The sequence below is a fragment of the Bos indicus x Bos taurus genome, chromosome 1 (genome assembly GCF_003369695.1).
Source record: "Bos indicus x Bos taurus breed Angus x Brahman F1 hybrid chromosome 1, Bos_hybrid_MaternalHap_v2.0, whole genome shotgun sequence".
Classification (NCBI taxonomy): Eukaryota; Metazoa; Chordata; class Mammalia; order Artiodactyla; family Bovidae; genus Bos; species Bos indicus x Bos taurus.
In genome coordinates, this window is record NC_040076.1 from 4,690,861 (window position 1) to 4,709,898 (window position 19,038).

The 19,038-nt window shown below is 38.0% G+C and overlaps 3 protein-coding genes across 3 annotated transcripts; 2 read left to right on the forward strand and 1 right to left on the reverse strand.

Moving 5' to 3' along the window:
• Positions 1 to 5,251: 5,251 nt before the first annotated feature.
• LOC113898419 (keratin-associated protein 6-2-like) lies at positions 5,252 to 5,533 on the reverse strand. Its single transcript, XM_027551551.1, has one exon. It carries the CDS (start codon positions 5,531 to 5,533, stop codon positions 5,252 to 5,254), a length of 282 nt encoding a protein of 93 aa, XP_027407352.1.
• A 7,116-nt stretch (positions 5,534 to 12,649) lies between these two features.
• LOC113897424 (keratin-associated protein 21-1-like) lies at positions 12,650 to 12,964 on the forward strand. The gene has a single exon (XM_027550188.1). The coding sequence runs from the start codon at positions 12,650 to 12,652 to the stop codon at positions 12,962 to 12,964; it is 315 nt and encodes a 104-aa protein (XP_027405989.1).
• Positions 12,965 to 17,171: 4,207 nt separating this feature from the next.
• LOC113898423 (keratin-associated protein 21-1-like) lies at positions 17,172 to 17,444 on the forward strand. The gene has a single exon (XM_027551561.1). It carries the CDS (start codon positions 17,172 to 17,174, stop codon positions 17,442 to 17,444), a length of 273 nt encoding a protein of 90 aa, XP_027407362.1.
• Positions 17,445 to 19,038: the final 1,594 nt, after the last annotated feature.

A 19,038-nucleotide genomic window follows, 5' to 3' on the forward strand; every position in this document is an offset into this window, starting at 1 on the left:
TCCAGAATCACTGCAGATGGTGATTGCAGCCATGAAATTAAAAGATGCTTACTCCTTGGAAGGAAAGTTATGACCAACCTAGACAGCATATTAAAGAGGAGGCACATTACTTTGCTAACAAAGGTCCATCTAGTCAAGGATTTGGTTTTTCCAGTAGTCATGTATGGATGTAAGAGTTGGACTATAAAGAAAGCTGAGTGCCGAAGAATTGATGCTCTTGACCTGTGGTGTTGGAGAAGACTCTTGAGAGTCTCTTGGACTGCAAGGAGATCCAACCAGTCCATCCTAAAGGAGATCAGTCCTGGGTGTTCATTGGAAGGACTCATGTTGAAGCTGAAACTCCAATACTTTGGCCACCTGATCAAAGACCTGACTCATTTGAAAAAACCTGATTCTGGGGAAAAATGAAAGCAGGAGGAGAAGGGGATGACAGAGGATGAGATGGTTGAATGGCATCACTGACTCAGTGGACATGAATTTGGGCAAACTCAGGGAGTTGGTGATGGACAGGGAGGCCTGAAGTGCTGCAGTCCTTGGGGTTGCAAAGAGTCGGACACAACTGAGTGACTGAACTGAACTGATATATGTATTGATGTATGAATCTCCCCTATATCCATCCAATGGGCCTAGTTCTCAGTGAATTCATAATTTTATGCAGGAGTAACATCAGATCAGATCAGATCAGTACAGTTGCTCAGTCGTGTCCAACTCTTTGCAACCCCATGAAGTGCAGCACGCCAGGCCTCCCTGTCCATCATCAACTCCCAGAGTTCACTCAGACTCACGTCCATCAAGTCAGTGATGCCATCCAGCCATCTCATCCTCTGTCGTCCCCTTCTCCTCTTGCCCCCAATCCCTCCCAGCAGCAGTCTTTTCCAATGAATCAACTCTTCGCATCATGTGGCCAAAGTACTGGAGTTTCAGCTTTAGCATCATTCCTTCCAAAGAAATCTCAGAGCTGATCTCCTTCAGAATGGACTGGTTGGATCTTCTTGCAGTCCAAGGGACTCTCAGGAGTCTTCTCCAACACCACAGTTCAAAAGCATCAATTCTTTGGCACTCAGCCTTCTTCACAGTCCAACTCTCACATCCATACATGACCACAGGAAAAACCATAGCCTTGACTAGACGAACCTTTGTTGGCAAAGTAATATCTCTGTTTTTGAATATGCTATCTAGGTTGGTCATAACTTGCCTTCCAAGGAGTAAGCATCTTTTAATTTCATGGCTGCAGTCACCATCTGTAGTGATTTTGGAGCCCAGAAAAATGAACTCTGACACTGTTTCCACTGTTGCCCCATCTATTTCCCATGAAGTGATGGGACCAGATGCCATGATTTTTGTTTTCTGAATGTTGAGCTTTAAGCCAACTTTTTCACTCTCCACTTTCACTTTCATCAAGAGGCTTTTGAGTTCCTCTTCACTTTCTGCCATAAGGGTGGTGTCATCTGCATATCTGAGGTTATTGATATTTCTCCCGGCAATCTTGATTCCAGCTTGTGTATCTTCCAGTCCAGCGTTTCTCATGATGTACTCTGCATATAAGTTAAATAAACAGGGTGACAATATATAGTCTTGTTCCTTTTCCTATTTGGAACCAGTCTGTTGTTCCATGTCCAGTTCTAACTGTTGCTTCCTGACCTGCATGCAAATTTCTCAAGAGGCAGATCAGGTAGTCTGGTATTCCCATCTCTTTCAGAATTTTCCACAGTTTATTGTGATCCACAGAGTCAAAGGCGTAACATAGTAGGATTTAAAGAAGAAATGAAGTAATTGTTTTTGTAGCCATGTGTTATGAAAGTTATAAAATAAGGAAGGTTATTAGTGTTGTGAGAGTCAGGAAAGAGTTCTGAGAAGATGGGGCACTAGACATGAGGCTTGAGTAGGAACTGGCCAGTCAGATAAGGGAGTGGGAAACAAGTCTTTCTGTGCATTTATTACCACCAGTGGAGGTGTGTAATCACTAAGCAGATGTAGAGAGGAACTCTCAGACTTTTCTTTTTCTGTTCAGATTATTTAGAGTACAGTGCATACTGCTTCCATAAGCAGGAGAGGGCCTGGCCAGGAGGAGCATATGGCAGTGAGCTCACTAGCAGAAGACTATGAAAACTTGGTTATGACACTCCTTTGTTGTGTGATTTCAAGATAGTGACTTAATCACTCTGAGCCTCAGCTTCTTTCTCCCAATACTTGTTTGTCAAGTAGCCACTCTATTTATTTTTAGAGGATGTGAAAATGAATTGAGATAATGTGTAAAAAGACATTTTACAACATGCAATAGAGATGAACTGATTCAGTTCAGTTCAGTTCAGTCATTCAGTTGTTTCCAACTCTTTACAACCCCACGAACCAGGCCTTTTCCACACCAGGCCTCCCTGTCCATCACCAATTCCTTGAGTTTACCCAAACTCATGTCCATTGAGTTGGTGATGCCATCTAACCATCTCATCCTCCGCCACCCTCTTCTCCTCCCGCCCTCAATTTTCCCAGCATCAGGGTCTTTTCAAATGAGTCAGCTCTTCACATCAGGTGGCCAAAGTACTGGAGTTTCAGCTTCAAAATCAGTCCTTCCAGTTAATACCCAGGATTGATCTCCTTCAGAATGGACTGGTTGGATCTCCTTGCAGTCCAAGGGACTCTCAAGAGTCTTCTCCAACACCACAGTTTAAAAGCATCAAATCTTCTGCACTCAGCTTTCTTCACAGTCCAACTCTCACATCCATACATGACCACTGGAAAAACCATAGCCTTGATGAGACAGACTTTTGTTGGCAAAGTACTGTGTCTCCTTTTTAATATTCTGTCTAGGTTGGTCATAACTTTCTTCCAAGAAGTAAGCGTCTTATAATTTCATGGCTGCAATCACCATCTGCAGTGATTTTGGAGCCCCCCCCCTCCAAATTCTGCCACTGTTTCTACTGTTTCCCCATCTATTTGCCATGAAGTGATGAGACCAGATGCCATGGTCTTAGTTTTCTGAATGTTGATCTTTAAGCCAACTTTTTCACTCACCTCTTTCATTTTCACCTAGAGTCTCTTTAGTTCTTCTTCACTTTCTGCCATAAGGGTGGCAACTCATCTGCATATCTGAGGTTATTGATATTTCTCCTTGCAATCTTGATTCCAGCTTGTGCTTCCTTCAGCCCGGGGTTTCTCAGTTTCTCATGATGTAATCTGCATATACGTTAAATAATCAGGGTGACAATATACAGCCCTGATGTACTCCTTTTCCTATTTGGAACCAGTCTGTTTTTCCATGTCCAGTTCTAACTGTTGCTTTCTGATCTGCATACAGGTTTCTCAAGAGTCAGGTCAGGTGGTCTGGTATTCCCATGTCTTTCAGAATTTTCCACAGTTTATTGTGATCCACACAATCAAGGCTTTGGCATAGTCATTAAAGGAGAAATAGATGGTTTTCTGGAACTCTCTTGCTTTGTCGATGATCCAGTGGATGTTGGCAATTTGATCTTTGGTTCCGCTGCCTTTTCTAAATACAGCTTGAACATATGGAAGTCCACAGTTTGCATTTGCTGAAACTTGACTTGGAGAATTTTGAGTATTACTTTACTAGCATGTGAGATGAATGCAGTTGTGCGGTAGTTTGAGCATTCTTTGGCATTGCCTTTCTTTAGGATTGCAGTCCTGTGGCCACTGCTGAGTTTTCCAAATTTGCTGGCATATTGAGGGAAACACTTTCACAGCATCATCTTTCAGGATTTGAAATAGCTCAACTGGAATTCTACTTCTTCCACTAGCTTTGTTCATAGCGATGCTTCCTAAGACCGACTTGACTTCACATTCCAGGGTGTTTGGCTCTTGGTGAGTGATCACACCATCCTGATTATCTGGGTCATGTAGATCTTTTTTGTCAGTTCTTCTGTGTATTCTTGCCACCTCTTCTTAGTATCTTCTGCTTTTGTTAGGTCCATACCATTTCTGTCCTTTATTGAGCCCAAATTGCACGAAATATTCCCTTGGTATATCTAATTTTCTTGAGTAGATCTCTAGTCTTTCCCATTCTCTTTTTCCCTCTATTTTTTGAGTTGATCACTGAAGAAGGCTTTCTTATCTCTCCTTGCTATTCTTTGGAAATCTGCATTCAAATGTGTATATCTTTCCTTTTCTCCTTTGCCTTTTGCTTCTCTTCTTTTCACAGCTATTTGTAAGGCCTCCTCAGACAGCCATTTTACTTTTTTGCATTTCTATTTCCTGGGGATGGTCTTGATTCCTTTCTCATGTACAATGTCACTAAGTCCGTTCATAGTTCATCAGGCACTCTGTCCATCAGATCTAGTCCTTTAAATCTATTTCTCACTTTCACTGTATATTTGTAAGGGATTTGATTTAGGTCATACCTGAATGGTCTAGTGGTTTTCCCTACTTTCTTCAACTGAAGTTTGAATTTGGCAATAAGGAGTTCATGATCTGAGCCATAATCAGGTCCTGGTCTTGTTTTTGCTGAATGTATAGAGCTTCTCCATATTTGGCTGCAAGGAATATACATTCCTTAGTTCTTTATTTTCAAGTGCCTAACACCCAACTCTGCTTCCAATTTCTCATTGCTTCTGGGAAGCATCGCTTCAATTCCATTACACCTGCAGGAAATCAGATTGTCTTTCCTGCACCTGGACTTTGTCATGACCACCTGAATATGTGTCATTCCTCCTCCACTGTCTCTTCCAGCTCCATTCTTGACACAGTGAGATTTGCACGGTTCAGACGGTTCTGAAATACTGTGAGATTTGTGCTTGTGTATGTGAGTGCCTGAGCACGTGAGATACAAGAAATAGTTGGGGAAGGTATTATTTTTGGTGAAAATACAAAAAGAAATGCTTATATTATATCAAAGAACTCAAGGTTCAAGCAACCTCTTAGCCCAGTCTTTGAAAGAGGCCATAGCACCTCATGAAAGACTAATTCATAAGCACTACACAGAGATTTGTTAGAAGCAATGAGCCATTTTTATTGAGGATAAGGGGTTATCCAAGCTTTAGAATGTTAGGATCATTAACACAGTCATAACAGAGACTCAGGGATTAAGGAGTAAAGGCTAAATTTTGAAGAGTCAGATGATATCACCATTGATCTTCAGACCTCAAGGACGTCAATCTAAAAACGGGTAGTTGGAGGTCAAAACCTCTGTCACGTATAGAACTTCTTGCAAGTACAAATCATGGGTTACAGATCCTCGAAGCAGTATTATCTTTAGATTCCTCATTTCAGAAGCAGAGTAGGCTAAGAGGGTGATGTTCTAGCAGCAAGAATAACATCTCCTGTAGCAAACTGGCCAGTAGCTGCCATAGCCAGAGCCATATCCACAGCCATATCTGGTTCCATAACCACAGCCATAATAGGGGCTAAATCCACAGCCATATCCTGTCCCATATCCACAGCCGTATCCTGAGCCGTATCCACAGCCATATCCTGAGCCGTATCCACTTCCATATCCGCAGCCATAATATGGGCTCAATCCACAGCTGTAGCTGCTTCCACAGCCATAGCCACAGGAGTTGCCGTAGTAGTTACAACACATGTTGTCAAGGCAAGAAGGTTCAGGTGGACTGCAAGAGGATGTTTCTGAAGTGTGTGTCTCCTCTCCACGGACGTTTATATACTGTCAGTAATTGGCAGAGCATACCATTCGTTCCCTGACATAGACAACAAATATGGAAGCAACATTATGAGCCAGTCACGTCACCGCTGACAATCACTAAAGTTTGCTTAAAATAGCTCATTATTTGAGAGACTCCTGTTTCATTTTAAGAGCTTCACTTTAATTTGTTCTGTGGACAAACTGTCTTAGTAGAATCGTGTGACCCAAAGCTGATCATTTTCAAAATCTCCTCTCATTTAACAGATACCTTATAAAACAAGCTTGTTGGGGAATGTCAGACAATTTTGCCTCCTTTTCTCTCTCAGTTTTCCAAAATACCTGCTTCTGACCACAGGAAAAGGAATATTCCTGTCTCCTTTCCTGAATCACTACCCTTTCTGCATTCCTTACCTGTGCCTTGTCCGACTCTCCTCAAATCCTAAGAATCTGATCAGTATCTGATAATTCAAAACGAAGTCCATCCCCGGAAAGAGTGAAGACTTACAGGCGTGGAGACAGTATGCTGCATGTGTTCCTTCTTGTATTTTCTTCTTCCATGCACCAGGCAATGGAAGGTCCTGTTCACGTGGGGTAGCTCTCTTTTTCTCTCTTTTTTGTAGCTACCTGAGTCTCACCATTGAGGAGACTTTGATAGTTTAACCAACTTTATTTGGCTGAAGAATCAGAAGTCCTCAGTTAGACCAGAATCTTATTTTTTTCGCATAAAGCCTTAGTCCATTCCCCTCCCTCAATCATTCTTGCCTTCTTCTATCACTACTCTTCCTTACACATTTAGTTCAAAGGCTAAAGGTAAGTAGGGTCACTCTGATACTTACAGCAAAAGCCCATCTCAGCTCCTAATACATTCATGACATCAAGTACCACAAAACTCAATTTTATCCTTATTCATACGTACATTAATCAGAAGTTCTCAACCGTCTACAAAAATGTTCATTGTGACTTTACAATATAATATGTCTCCTTTCTTCTAAATAATCCTCTCTAACACACTTACCTTTTTGACATGTAAAAGAGGGAAATGAGTGTCATTTCTTCTGCTGTTAATATTTTCCTTGCCACCAAATTTCTTGGCTTAAAAAAAATCTATTTGTAGATCAAAACTCAGATCTGTAATCAGCTCCTGTGAGATGCCTTTCCTCCGTTTTATTGTCTGAACTGGATCATCCTCCTCTTGGTCCTGGGGCTTCCCTAGTGGCTCAGGAAAGAATCTGCCTACAATGCAAGAGATGTAGGTTTGATCCCTGGGTCTGGAAGATCCCCTGGAGGAGGAAATGGCAACCCCCTCCAGTGTTCTTGCCTGGGAAATTCCAAGGACAGAGGGGCCTAGTGGACTATACAGTCCATGGAGTTGCAAAGAGTCTGACATGAGCTAGCATCTAAGCCACCACCGCCAGCACCTCCTGGCTCTTATGTGCAGACACATGTCAAAGCACTTGTCAAAGTTTATTAAAACTATGTCTTGCCTCACTAAGTGAAATGTAACTTCCTACCAAACATTCAACCTTTCATGACCAAACATTCAGTCATGTTGCTTTGTTTGTTGGGGTAGGGGGACATTTTTTCCTTTCTCTTTTTTTTCTTATCTTAGTTTCTATGTTTTATTTCAATCAACTTTTTCAGAACCTGGCAGACTCCGAAATTTAGATTATTTTTCACTGTAACAACCGTGAAATCTGAATTGGAAGGGAGTATAAAGTCAAGATCATTCTTTCCACTGGATATACTTGAATTTCGACAACAAAGGAATAAGTGGTGATCGAGTACTTTATTGAATGCCTTTAACAGGGATTTTCACAAGGCTGCCAACTTCAATTTTTGAGACGTTTCATTATCAGACATGTTTCCTTCTGTTGAGAAATCATTCTACCGGTTTTTCTGATATTGGTCACTGGTCTAATCTGAACACTCTGCTGTTTCATCCCTAACCATAAACATAAAGAAAATATATTCTCATTCCATTTTTATTATCCTTCAGTTTCTTGCCTTTTCTGTCTGTCTTGAAATTAAAAACTATAAATTTTACCTGACAAATTCTCTGGTACAGACACTTTACTTTTCAGTACCACAGCCAACACACTCTCTGGTCACAGTATCCCTGGATTATTAAAAAACTCTTTTATCTTTATTGCATTATTTCTAATACCTTTCCATTCAGATCTCTGGATACGGGTTTAAAACAGTAAAGACAACCCCTATTCTGTGCATCCTTGAATAACCAACTCTGAGTACAGTCCCTGATAATTTGGACTCAATATTCTTCCATAAAAATGGATGAATCAAATCAAACATATAGTAAAACATTGGAGAGCCACATATACTGTAAAGACATTTGATTATATGATTAAATTGTCTAAATGCAAATTTCTTCTTTCTAAAATGAGGTCTACCTATTTTTACATATTTGTTTCCCTTATGTTTCATACCTATTTAGTGTTCTGGTCAGGAATTTTACTCAATAAATGCTATTCCCTTTATCTCACTTTCCTTTATTTTTCCCCTCTTGGCTATATACATTTATTTTTGTGATTATCATTTAATACATGTTATTTAAGTATGCACTTTTTAGGTCCAAACATAAATTTAAATTTTAAATAATTTTTTTTTTTGCAGTGATAAGGTGGACCTAGAAATTCTTATACAGAGTGAAGTCAGTCAGACAATGAAAGACAAATATGATACTGCTTTTTTTAGATTTCTAAGAAATCTAAAAATAATAGTACAAATGAACCTATTTATAAAACAGAAGTAGAGTCACAGAAGTAGAAAACAAGCATGGTTACCAAGGAGTGGGGAGGGGAAGGGGGGATAAACTGGGAGGTTGAGAATGACATATTTACACTACTATATATAAAATAGATAACTAATAAAAATCTACTGTATAGCACAGGGAATTCTGCCCAATATTCTGTAATGACCTATATAAGAACAGAATCTAAAAAAAGGAGTGGATATAGGTATATATATAACTGATTCACTTTGTTGTATAGCAGAATCTAGCACAATATTGTAAATCAACTATACTCCAATAAAAATTAAATTTTTGAAATCTCATTTTTCTTATTCTATAGTTTTAAATTCTTGTTTAGTAATAGCTTTAAAATAGCCATATTAATTTTTACTGTAATCCTGATTTAGTCTGAATTTAATGTAATAGCTTTGTAACATAAAAGAAGTCATTCTATGGTATCCACATATGTATGCCCTAATTAAAAAAGCTTTTATGATGAGGAAGCAAAACCCATCTGAATATAAATTACCTATCTATTGTCCTTTTTGCACTCTGACTGGGCAATTTTGTATAGTAATTTATTACCCAAAATACAGTATCAACATTATGTCAACATAATGGACATGGAATCATGCGTATTTTCAAGTTCAGAAACTAAAGAATAACTTTATGTTCTATTTTTAAAGCATATGTCTTGGGAACATGTTTATGCAAAAATTTGATATCAGTAGTTTTGAAACTCCACAGGAGTAAAAAGATCAGTCCATAGTATAAAAATATTTTATTTCTAGGACTATGTCTATTTTGATAATTTGAACTAAGTATCATCTCGCAGTAAGACTTTTTAGTCAAGATCAAAGGCTTATTAAACAGTAGGTTTTAAATATCCATGTGAAATATGTTCTAAAGATTCCCATAATTAGGACTATATATGGACTTTTCTGGTGGCTCAGATGGTAAAGAATCTGCATGCAATGCAGAAGATATAAAAGACCTGGGTTTGATCGCTGGGTTGGAAAGATCCCCTGGAGAATGGAATGGCTATGCACTCCAGTATTCTTGTCTGGAGAATTCCATGGACAGAGGAGCCTGGCAGGCTCTAGTCACAGAGAGTCAAACACGACTGAATAGCTTTCACTTCACTTCACTTCACTTCATAGATTTCCTCCTCAGGGTATATTTTTTTCTACCTTCCAATCCCTAGGACTAGGAGATACCACAGACATACAAAAAATCATAAGAAAATATGGTGAACAGTTACATACTAACAAACTGGATAACCTGGCAGAAACACAAATTCCTAGAAACACAGAGCATACCAAGAGTTAAGAAGAGGCAAATCATTTGAACACACTGATCACCAGAAATGAAATTAAACCAGCAATTCAAAAAATTTCCAGGGGAATTCTACCAAACATATAGAAAATAACTTATTTATCCTTCTCAAACTATTCCAACTAACTGAAGATGAGGGAACATGCCCTAATTTATCCCAATACTAGACCACCATTACCTTGCTACCAAACTAGAGAAAAACACTACCAAAAAAAAAAAAAAAAAACCCTCCATAAAATGTTAGCAAACCAAATTAAAAAATACAAAGAAGCGTCATTCACTGTGATCAAGTTGGATTTAATCCCAGGTCACAGAGACAATTTAACATATGCAAATCAATCACTGTGATACACCTATGTTAACAAAAAGAAAGACAAAAAATACATGGTCACTTCAATAAATGCATAAAAATAGTTTTAAAAAAATCGGCATCCATTCAAGTTAAAAACTCTCATCAAAGTGGTTTAGGGGGAAATAGCTGAATATATTAAGACTGTTTATGAGAAATTCACAGCCAATATAATACTCATTGGTGAAAAGGTGAAATCTTTCCTGCTAAATTCAAGAATAAGACAAGGATGCTCATTCTCACCACTTCTATTTAAAGTAGATTTGGACATTCTAGCTGCAGCAACAAGAAGAAATAAAACATATTGGAAAGAAGAGTTAACACTGTCACTACTTGCAGATGATGTAGTACAGAGAACTCGAAAGTCTCCACCAAAACCCTCTTAGAGCTAATAAGTTCATTCAGTAGATTGTATGTTACAGGATGAGTATAGAGAAATCTGTTATGTTTCTATACACTAATTATGAAATATTAAGAAGTGAAAGTAAAAAGAAATCCTATTTAATTGGTTCTACAAATGATGCCTGGGAATCAACTTAAGGAAGCGAAAGAAGTATATTCTGAAAACCATAAAACTTTGACAAAGAAAATTGAAAATTATATGCAAAAAAGGAAAGATATCCCATTCTCTTGGGATATTGGAAAAGTTACTATTATTAAAATGGCCATAATACCCAAAGAAATCTACAGATTTAATTCAATTTCTATCCAGTACACATGATGGTTTTTACAGAACTAGACCAAAAAATCCTAAAATTCATAGAACTAGAATAATCCTTAAATAGTTATAAAATTTACAGAAAAATAATCTTAAAACTAGAACAACAAAAGACTACTTATTGGCAAAGCACTCTTCAGAAAAAAAACGATAATGCTGGAGATATAACTCTCCCAAATGGACTATATTGTAAATCTACAGTAATCAAAATAGCATGGTATTGGCATAAAAAGGCACATAGAACACACAGATGGCTAACAGGACAAGAAAAGATGCTCAATATTACCAGTTATCAGAAAAATGCAAATTAAAACAATAATGCAATATCAACTCACATCTGTCAGAATATGTATCACCAAAGCAATCAGTAAATATCAGAAGTTTTAAAGGATATGGGAAAAGGAACCACTTGAACACTCTTGGGCAATGAAAATTATTGGTTCAACCACTATGGAAATCAGTATGGAAGTTCCATAAAAACCTAAAAATAGGACAGCCATATGATCCAGCAATTCTACTCCTGGGTACATATCCAGAAAAAGTGAAAACACTAACTTGAAAAGATACATACACTCCAGTGTTCCTAGCAATACTGTTTATAATATCTCACATATGGAAGCATTCAAACATCTCTCAGCTCATTTAAGAAGATATGGTGTACATAAACACATCATGGAATATTACTCAGACATAAAAATGAGATACTACCATTTGCAGCAAAATGGATGGATCTAGAGATTATGCTTAGTGAAAGATGTTCAGGCAGAGGAATAAGGCAGATAGAGGAAGACAAATACCATATTACTTCAGTTATATGAAGACTCTAAAAATTATAAAATGAATGCATATGTAAGACAGAAAGAGACCCAAAGATATAGAAAACAATCTTTTGCTTATGAAAGGAGATAGCAACGGGGAGGGACCAATTAGTGCCACTGGATTAGCAGATGCAAACTACTGTTTATAAAATAGATAAGCAATAAAGATGTACTATATAGCATGGTGAATTATTTATTATGTTATAATAATTTTTAATGGAGTATAATCTTCAAAAATACTAAATCATTATGCTCTACACCCTAAACTAACACAATATTGTAAATCAAATATAGTTGAATAAAAAAAAAAAAAACTTAAAAATTTGGAACCTGCCTGATTCTGAAAATGGTGATATGAAAGTACAATCTATACAAGTAAGATATGCAAAAAAAAAAATCCACAAACAAAAACATTTTGACCACATTTTTGATGATAGAAAGGTCCGGTGTTCCTTTAGATGAGAGGACAGGATATGTTTGGATTTAGGCATCTACAGATAGAGAATCATTTATAAATATGTAGCTATAAACTAAGATTTCTTTTCTTACTACTATTGACAATTTGGAGAAGATTTTTTTCTTGTTGGGGGCTTCTTGTGCCTTGTAGTTTCATCAGCATCTTTGGCTTCTATAAATGAATTTGCAATGATGCAAGAAAGGAGGTAGGAATATTCATTTCTTATGGCCAGTGGCAAATGATTTAAGAAAGAAGAGAGAAAAAGGGGGCAAAATTTTTCTACATTACTCCTCGCATTTCTAATATAAGATATATATTAAATGATAGGAAATTTTGGAAATGGGTATCTGTTTAGAGGCACATGATTCTACTGAAAAAATTCTCTGGCAGAGCAAATTAAAATGATGCTCTTTAAATATCTCCAAAATAACTAGCTACTTTAGGCAAATTATCGATTGTCAAAAGTGACCGGCACGTGGTGATCGCTTCCATATTTGTTGTCTATGTCAGGGAATGAGTGGTATGCTCTGCCACTTACTGACAGTATACAAAGGTCCATGGGAAGGAGAAGACACACACACTTCAGAAACATCGCCTTGCAATCCACCTGAATCTGCTTCCCTCGACAACATGTGTTGTAACTACTGCGGCAACTCCTGTGGCTATGGCTGTGGAAACAGCTATAGCTGTGGATTGAGCCCCTATTATGACTATGGTTATGGAACCAGATATGGCTGTGGATATGGGACTGGCTGTGGATATGGTTCAGGATATGGCCGTGGATTGAGCTCCTATTATGGCTGTGGATACAGCTCCCGTTATGGCTGTGGTTATGGAACCAGATATGGCTGTGGATACGGCTCCTGCTGTGGCTGTGGATATGGCTCTGGCTACCACAGTTACAGGCCAGTCTGCTACAGGAGATGTTATCCTTCTTGCTGCTAGAACGTCACCACCTAAAACACCATTTATGTCTGAAACCACACATCTAAGACAATGCTGACTCAAGGATTGAAGTCATGATTTCTATACGCAGGAAATTCCATTCAAGACAGAGCTTTGACCTTCGACTACCGGTTTTTAAGATTGGCACCTTTGAGGCCTGAAGCTCCATGGTGGTATCATCTGTCTTTTTTTAAATGTTAACCTTTACTCCCTTAATCTCTGACTCTCTGTAGTAATGATCCGAATACCCTACTGTTGGGGAAGTCCCTTGTTATCAATAAAAATGGTTCATTGTTTCTAACAAATCTCTGTGTATTTGTTTGTGCATAATTTTTGTTTTGAGGTGTTATGGCCTCTGTTGAAAACTGAGCAAATATGAAGCTGAACTTTGAAGTTCTTCTTGATATAAGTGTTTCTATTTATACCTGCATCAGAAATAATGTCTTTCCCACCTGTTTCTTGTTTTTCACATACTTAAGCACTCACTTATATAAGCACAAATCTCAGTATTTCAGGACTGTGCTTTGCAAATGTCTCTGTGTCTGGGATGGAGCTGGAGGTGAAAGAGGAAGAGGAATGATACTTTATTCAGGAAGTTAATGCAAATTCCAAAGTAAACAAGAGGTGGCCTGAGTACTTAAAGGAATAATGGAAAGCAAGGGGAATTTTCCAGCATATATGAGAAATAAGAAGCAGAGATAGGTATCCAACACATGAGACTAAAGAATGCATATGAAAGTCAAAACATTCTATCATATCATCTGCTTTTGATGGAAATGCAAATGTATTTGTTTGTATACACTGATGTTGAAATTGTTTCCAGTCACTTAGTTGGTAAATAGTTTTGAGTAGTTTTGAAATGGTCTCATCTTAGACACTGAAGACAAAGTAGAAAAATTAAAGAAAAATTTCCTGCTCTCATGATGTTTACATTCTAGTAGGTGAAGAATAAGAAAATAAAAAATAATTAAGATAATTTCAAACTGACAGTTGGGATGTGAGAATAAAACTATTTAGTGGGAAAGAGAGTAAGGATTGAAGCATTAAAGAGATATTTCAGGGAGGTATTTTCACCTTGCGATATCTCATGCCAATTGCAAAGAAAGATTCAAAAGGACAGTAGCAAATGTAAAGGGGGAAAAGAAGTCCATGAAGTTTTAGAAGAATATGATTTAGTAAGCATGTATGAGATAGCTTACATAACCAGTAAAGAGTCTTCACAAACTAACTGTTAACATACATTCAAAATCTGAAACGTTGTGACTCCCTTAGTTAAAGAGGGCTTCCTTGGTAGCTCAGACAGTAAAGAATCTGCGTGCAGCACAGACCTGGGGTCAGTCCTTGGGTTGGGAAGATCCCCTACAGAAGGCAATGACTATCCAACCCAATATTCCTGCCTGAAGTATTCCATGGATAGAAGAGCCTGGCGGGCTACAGTCCATGGGGTTGCAAAGACATCTGGACAACTAACACTTTCATACTTTCACTAGTTAAAGAACACTTGAGACATTCAGCTCAGTGAGGGAAATGACAAAATGGTGACAATCAACCCAAATATCTATAAGTTTGTAAATGACACACAAATATTTCAACAGAAATTTGACTTAATCTATCAATTTTTTGTTAGAGAAATATTTATTGAGCCCAACTTATGTGCAAGGTATTATAACCAGAGCTGGTTATTCCGTGATGCACAGAATAGAGGTGGTTCTGCAGGCATCATTAAGTATGGAGAGGCTTGCGTGAAAAGGTTTAGAAATAATGCAATAAAGATGGAAGACTTTTCAGTAATCCAGGGGAATTGTGGCCAGAAATTCTGCTTTGGCAGTGACATTGAAAAGCAAAGTGTCTACTGTAGAGAATTTTTGAAGCAAACTTATAATTTCAAATTGCAAGGAGGACAGGAAAGGTAAGAAAACTGAAGTATAATGATAATTGGAATGAGAATATATTTTCTTTATGCCTATCATTCATGATTCAACATAGCCGAGTTATAAGATTATACCCATGATCAATAGAAGAAAAAAATAAGGTTGAATGATTTCTCAGCTGAAGGATTAATGCCTAATACTGAAAATTCTCAGAAAATGAAATCAGAAGCTTGATGAAAGTTCCTTCTGAAGGCATTCAATAAAGTACTGGATCACCACTCATCTCACTGTTGAAATTTGAGTGTACAATAGAAGACTTAATGGTTCTTATTGTAAAAAATAACAAGTATTGGAATCTGCTTGATTATGAAAGATAGTGGTACACTTAAGCAAGTGAGATAAGCAAAAACAACACTCCCCCAACTTTAATATAGAAAAAGCAAGAGAGTTCCAGGAAAACATCTACTTCTGCCTTATTGACTATGCCAAAGCCTTTGACTGTATGGATCACAACAAACTGTTGAAAATTCTGAAACAGATGGGAATACCAGACCTCCTTATCCATATCCTGAGAAATCTGTATCCAGGTCAAGAAACAACAGTTAGAAAAGGGCATGGAACAATGAACTGGTTCTAAATTGGGAAAGGAGTAAGTCAAGGCTGTATACTGTTATCCTGCTTATTTAACTTCTAAGCAGAGTACATCATGCAAAATGCCAGGCTGGATGAAGCACAAGCTGGAATCAAGATTGCTGGGAGAAATATCAAAATACCAAAAACCTCAGATATGCAGATGACACCACCCTTATGGCAGAAAGTGAAGAGGAACTGAAGAGCCTCTTGATGAAAATGAAAGTGGAGAATGAAAACTCCACCTAAAAGTCAACATTCAAAAAACTAAGATCATGGCATCTGGTCCCATCATTTCATGGCAAATAGTAGGGGAAACAATGGAAAAAGTGACAGACTTTATTTTCTTGGGCTCCAAAATCACTGCAGATGGTGACTGTAGCCATGAAATTAAAAGACTCTTGTTCCTTTGAAGAAAAGCTATGATAAACCTAGACAGCATATTAAAAAGCAAAGACATTACTTTGCGAACAAAGGTCCATCTACTCAAAGCTATGGTTTTTCCAGTAGTCATGTATGGATGTGAGAGTTGGACTATAAAGAAAACTGAATGCCAAAAATTGATGCTTTTGAACTTTGTTGTTGGAGAAGACTATTGAGAGTCCCTTGGACTGCAAGAAGATCAGACCAGTCCATCCTAAAGGAAATCAGTCCTGAATATTCATTGGAAGGACTGATCCTAAAGTTAAAGCTCCAATACTTTGGCTACCTGATGCGAAGAACTGACTCATTGGAAAAGACCCTGATGCTGGGAAAGATGGAAGGCAGGAGGAGAACGGGACAACAGAGGATGAGATGGTTGGATGGCCTCGCCAACTCAATGGACATGAGTTTGAGTAAGCTCTGGGAGTTGGTGATGGACAGGTACCCTGGCTTGCTGCAGTCCCTGAGTTGGCAAAGAGTAGGACATGACTGAGCGACTGAACTGAACTGAACTGAACTGAAACTTAAAAAGCTACACATTTTTTGGCTACATTTTGGCATTAGAAAGTCCAGATGTTTAGTTTAGAGTGAGAAGGAAGAGTATGTTCGGATTTAGACATCCACAGAGAGAGAAACTTGCAAACACACAGCTATAGTGTAATATTTCTATTCTCAGTAGTACTGACATTCTAGATTATTTTTCTTTTGGTTACATGTTATTACATGTTGTTCTGTGCCCTGGAGAATTAGGAGCATCCTTGAGTTCTACAACAAGATGCCAATTGGTATTGGGCAGTAGGTATCTGGGTGAAGAACTCTGGCAAGAAGCTACAATGATTCAAGAAAATGAACAGACATATTTGTTTTCAAGTGATCAGAGGTAGATGTGAAAATAAAAAAGACAAAGTTAAGGGGAATTTTTTTAACATTTCCTCCCAAGCCTTTTAAAATAAGATATATACTAAATGATAAGAGGTTTTGAAAATGGGTGTCTGTGTTAGGGCACATGATTCTAGTAAGAAATTCTTTGGCAGAGGAAAATTAAAATGATGCTCTTTAAATGAAATGAGTCTCCAAAATAAGAAGCTATTTTAAGCAAAGCATTATTGGTCAACAGTGACTGGCTCATAATGTTGCTTCCATATTTGCTGCCTGTGTCAGGGAATGAATGGTATGTCCTGCCAATTAGTGACAGTATATAAAGATCCAAGGGAAGGAGAAGACACACACACACTTCAGAAACATCGCCTTGCAGTCCACCTGAACCCTCTTGCCTTGACAACATGTGTTGTAACTACTACGGCAACTCCTGTGGCTATGGCTGTGGAAAGAGCTACAGCTGTGGGTTCAGCCCCTATTATGGCTGTGGTTATGGAAGTAGATACGGCTGTGGATACGGCTCAGGATACGGCTGTGGATATGGGACAGGATATGGCTGTGGATTTGGCCCCTATTATGGCTGTGGCTATGGAACCAGATATGGCTGTGGGTATGGCTCTGGCTATGGCAGCTACTGGCCAGTTTGCTACAGGAGATGTTATTCTTCTTGCTTCTAGAACAGCACTAACTAAGCCCTTTTTGTTTCTGAGATGAAGCATCTAAAGATAATGCCGATTCAAGGATTTATAACCCACGATTTCCACTTGCAAGAAATCACATGCGTGACAGAAGCTTTGATCTGTAAATACCCACTTTAGATTGGTGTCTTTGAGCCCTGAATCTTCTTGGTAGTATCTCTGACTCTTTTGCAAATGTTACTCTTTATTCTCTGATTCTCTGTTACGACTGTATTGATGGTCCTAACAAAATCACTTGTTCTCAATAAAAATGGTTCATTGTTTCTATCAAATCTCTGTGTACTTGCTTGGGAATTAGTCTTTTTCCAGGCATTGTAGACTCAGTTGAAAATTGGCCAAACATGATGCATGAAGTTTGAGCTCTTCTTTGATATAATGCAAACACTTCTTTCATATCTGTGTCGGAAATAATGTCTTCTCCACCTGTTTCTTGTATCTTATGTTCTCAGGCACTCACATACCCAAGCACAAATCTCCCAGTATTTCAGAACTGTGCTTTGTAAATCCCACTGTGTCTAGGATGGAACTAAAGGGCAAAGAGGAGGAAGAATGCCATTTTACTCAGGAAGTTGATGCAAAGTCCAAGGTAGACAAAAGACGACCTGAGAGCTTAAAAGAATGGAAGAGACACTCTCCAGGTTCATGAGAATTAGCATTAGATACAGGAATTAAGAACACGAGAATAAGGAACTAAGCAACAGAAAAATAATAATAGAAATATCGTCATATGTCTGTTTTTATGTAATTGCCTATGTATTTGCATATACTGAGGTTGAGGTAATTGATTTCAATCACTTAACTGAGACTTTTGAATATTTTTGAAAGGGTGTCAAATTAGACAGTGAAGGCAATGTAGGTAAATTAAAGACAAGCCTCTTGCTTTCAGTGTTATATTCTAGCATGTGCGTATAGAAAAACCAACAGCACAAGTAATTCAGATAATTTGAAACTGACAATTGGAGTGGAGGGAACAAAATAGCTAAATGAGTAAAAGTTGTATTAAAGAGCTACTTCAGGGAGGTATTTTGAACTTGTGACAAATAAGCTGATGTGAATCGCAAAGAAAGGGCAGTAGCAAGTGTAAATGCGAAAAATTTTATAAAGTTTTGTAACAATATGATTTGTTAGGCATGTATGAGATAATTCACACATCTAGAAAAGAGTTTTCACAAAGTAACTCTTAACATACCTTCAAAATCTGAAACGTTGTGACTCCCTTAGTTAAAGAGGGCTTCCTTGGTGGTTAAGACATTAAAGAATCTGCCTGCAGCTCAGATTTGGGGTCAATCCTTGGGTTGGGAAGATCCCCTGCAGAAGGCAATGACTATCCAACCCAATATTCCTGCCTGAAGTATTCCATGGATAGAAGAGCCTGGCGGGCTACAGTCCATGGGGTTGCAAAGAGTTGGACACATCTGGACAACTAACACTTTCATACTTTCACTAGTTAAAGAACACTTGAGACATTCAGCTCAGTGAAATGACAAAATGGTGATAATCAATCCAAATGTCTATTAGTTTGTAAATGACACACAAATATTTGAACAGAAATTTGACTTAATCTATCAATTTT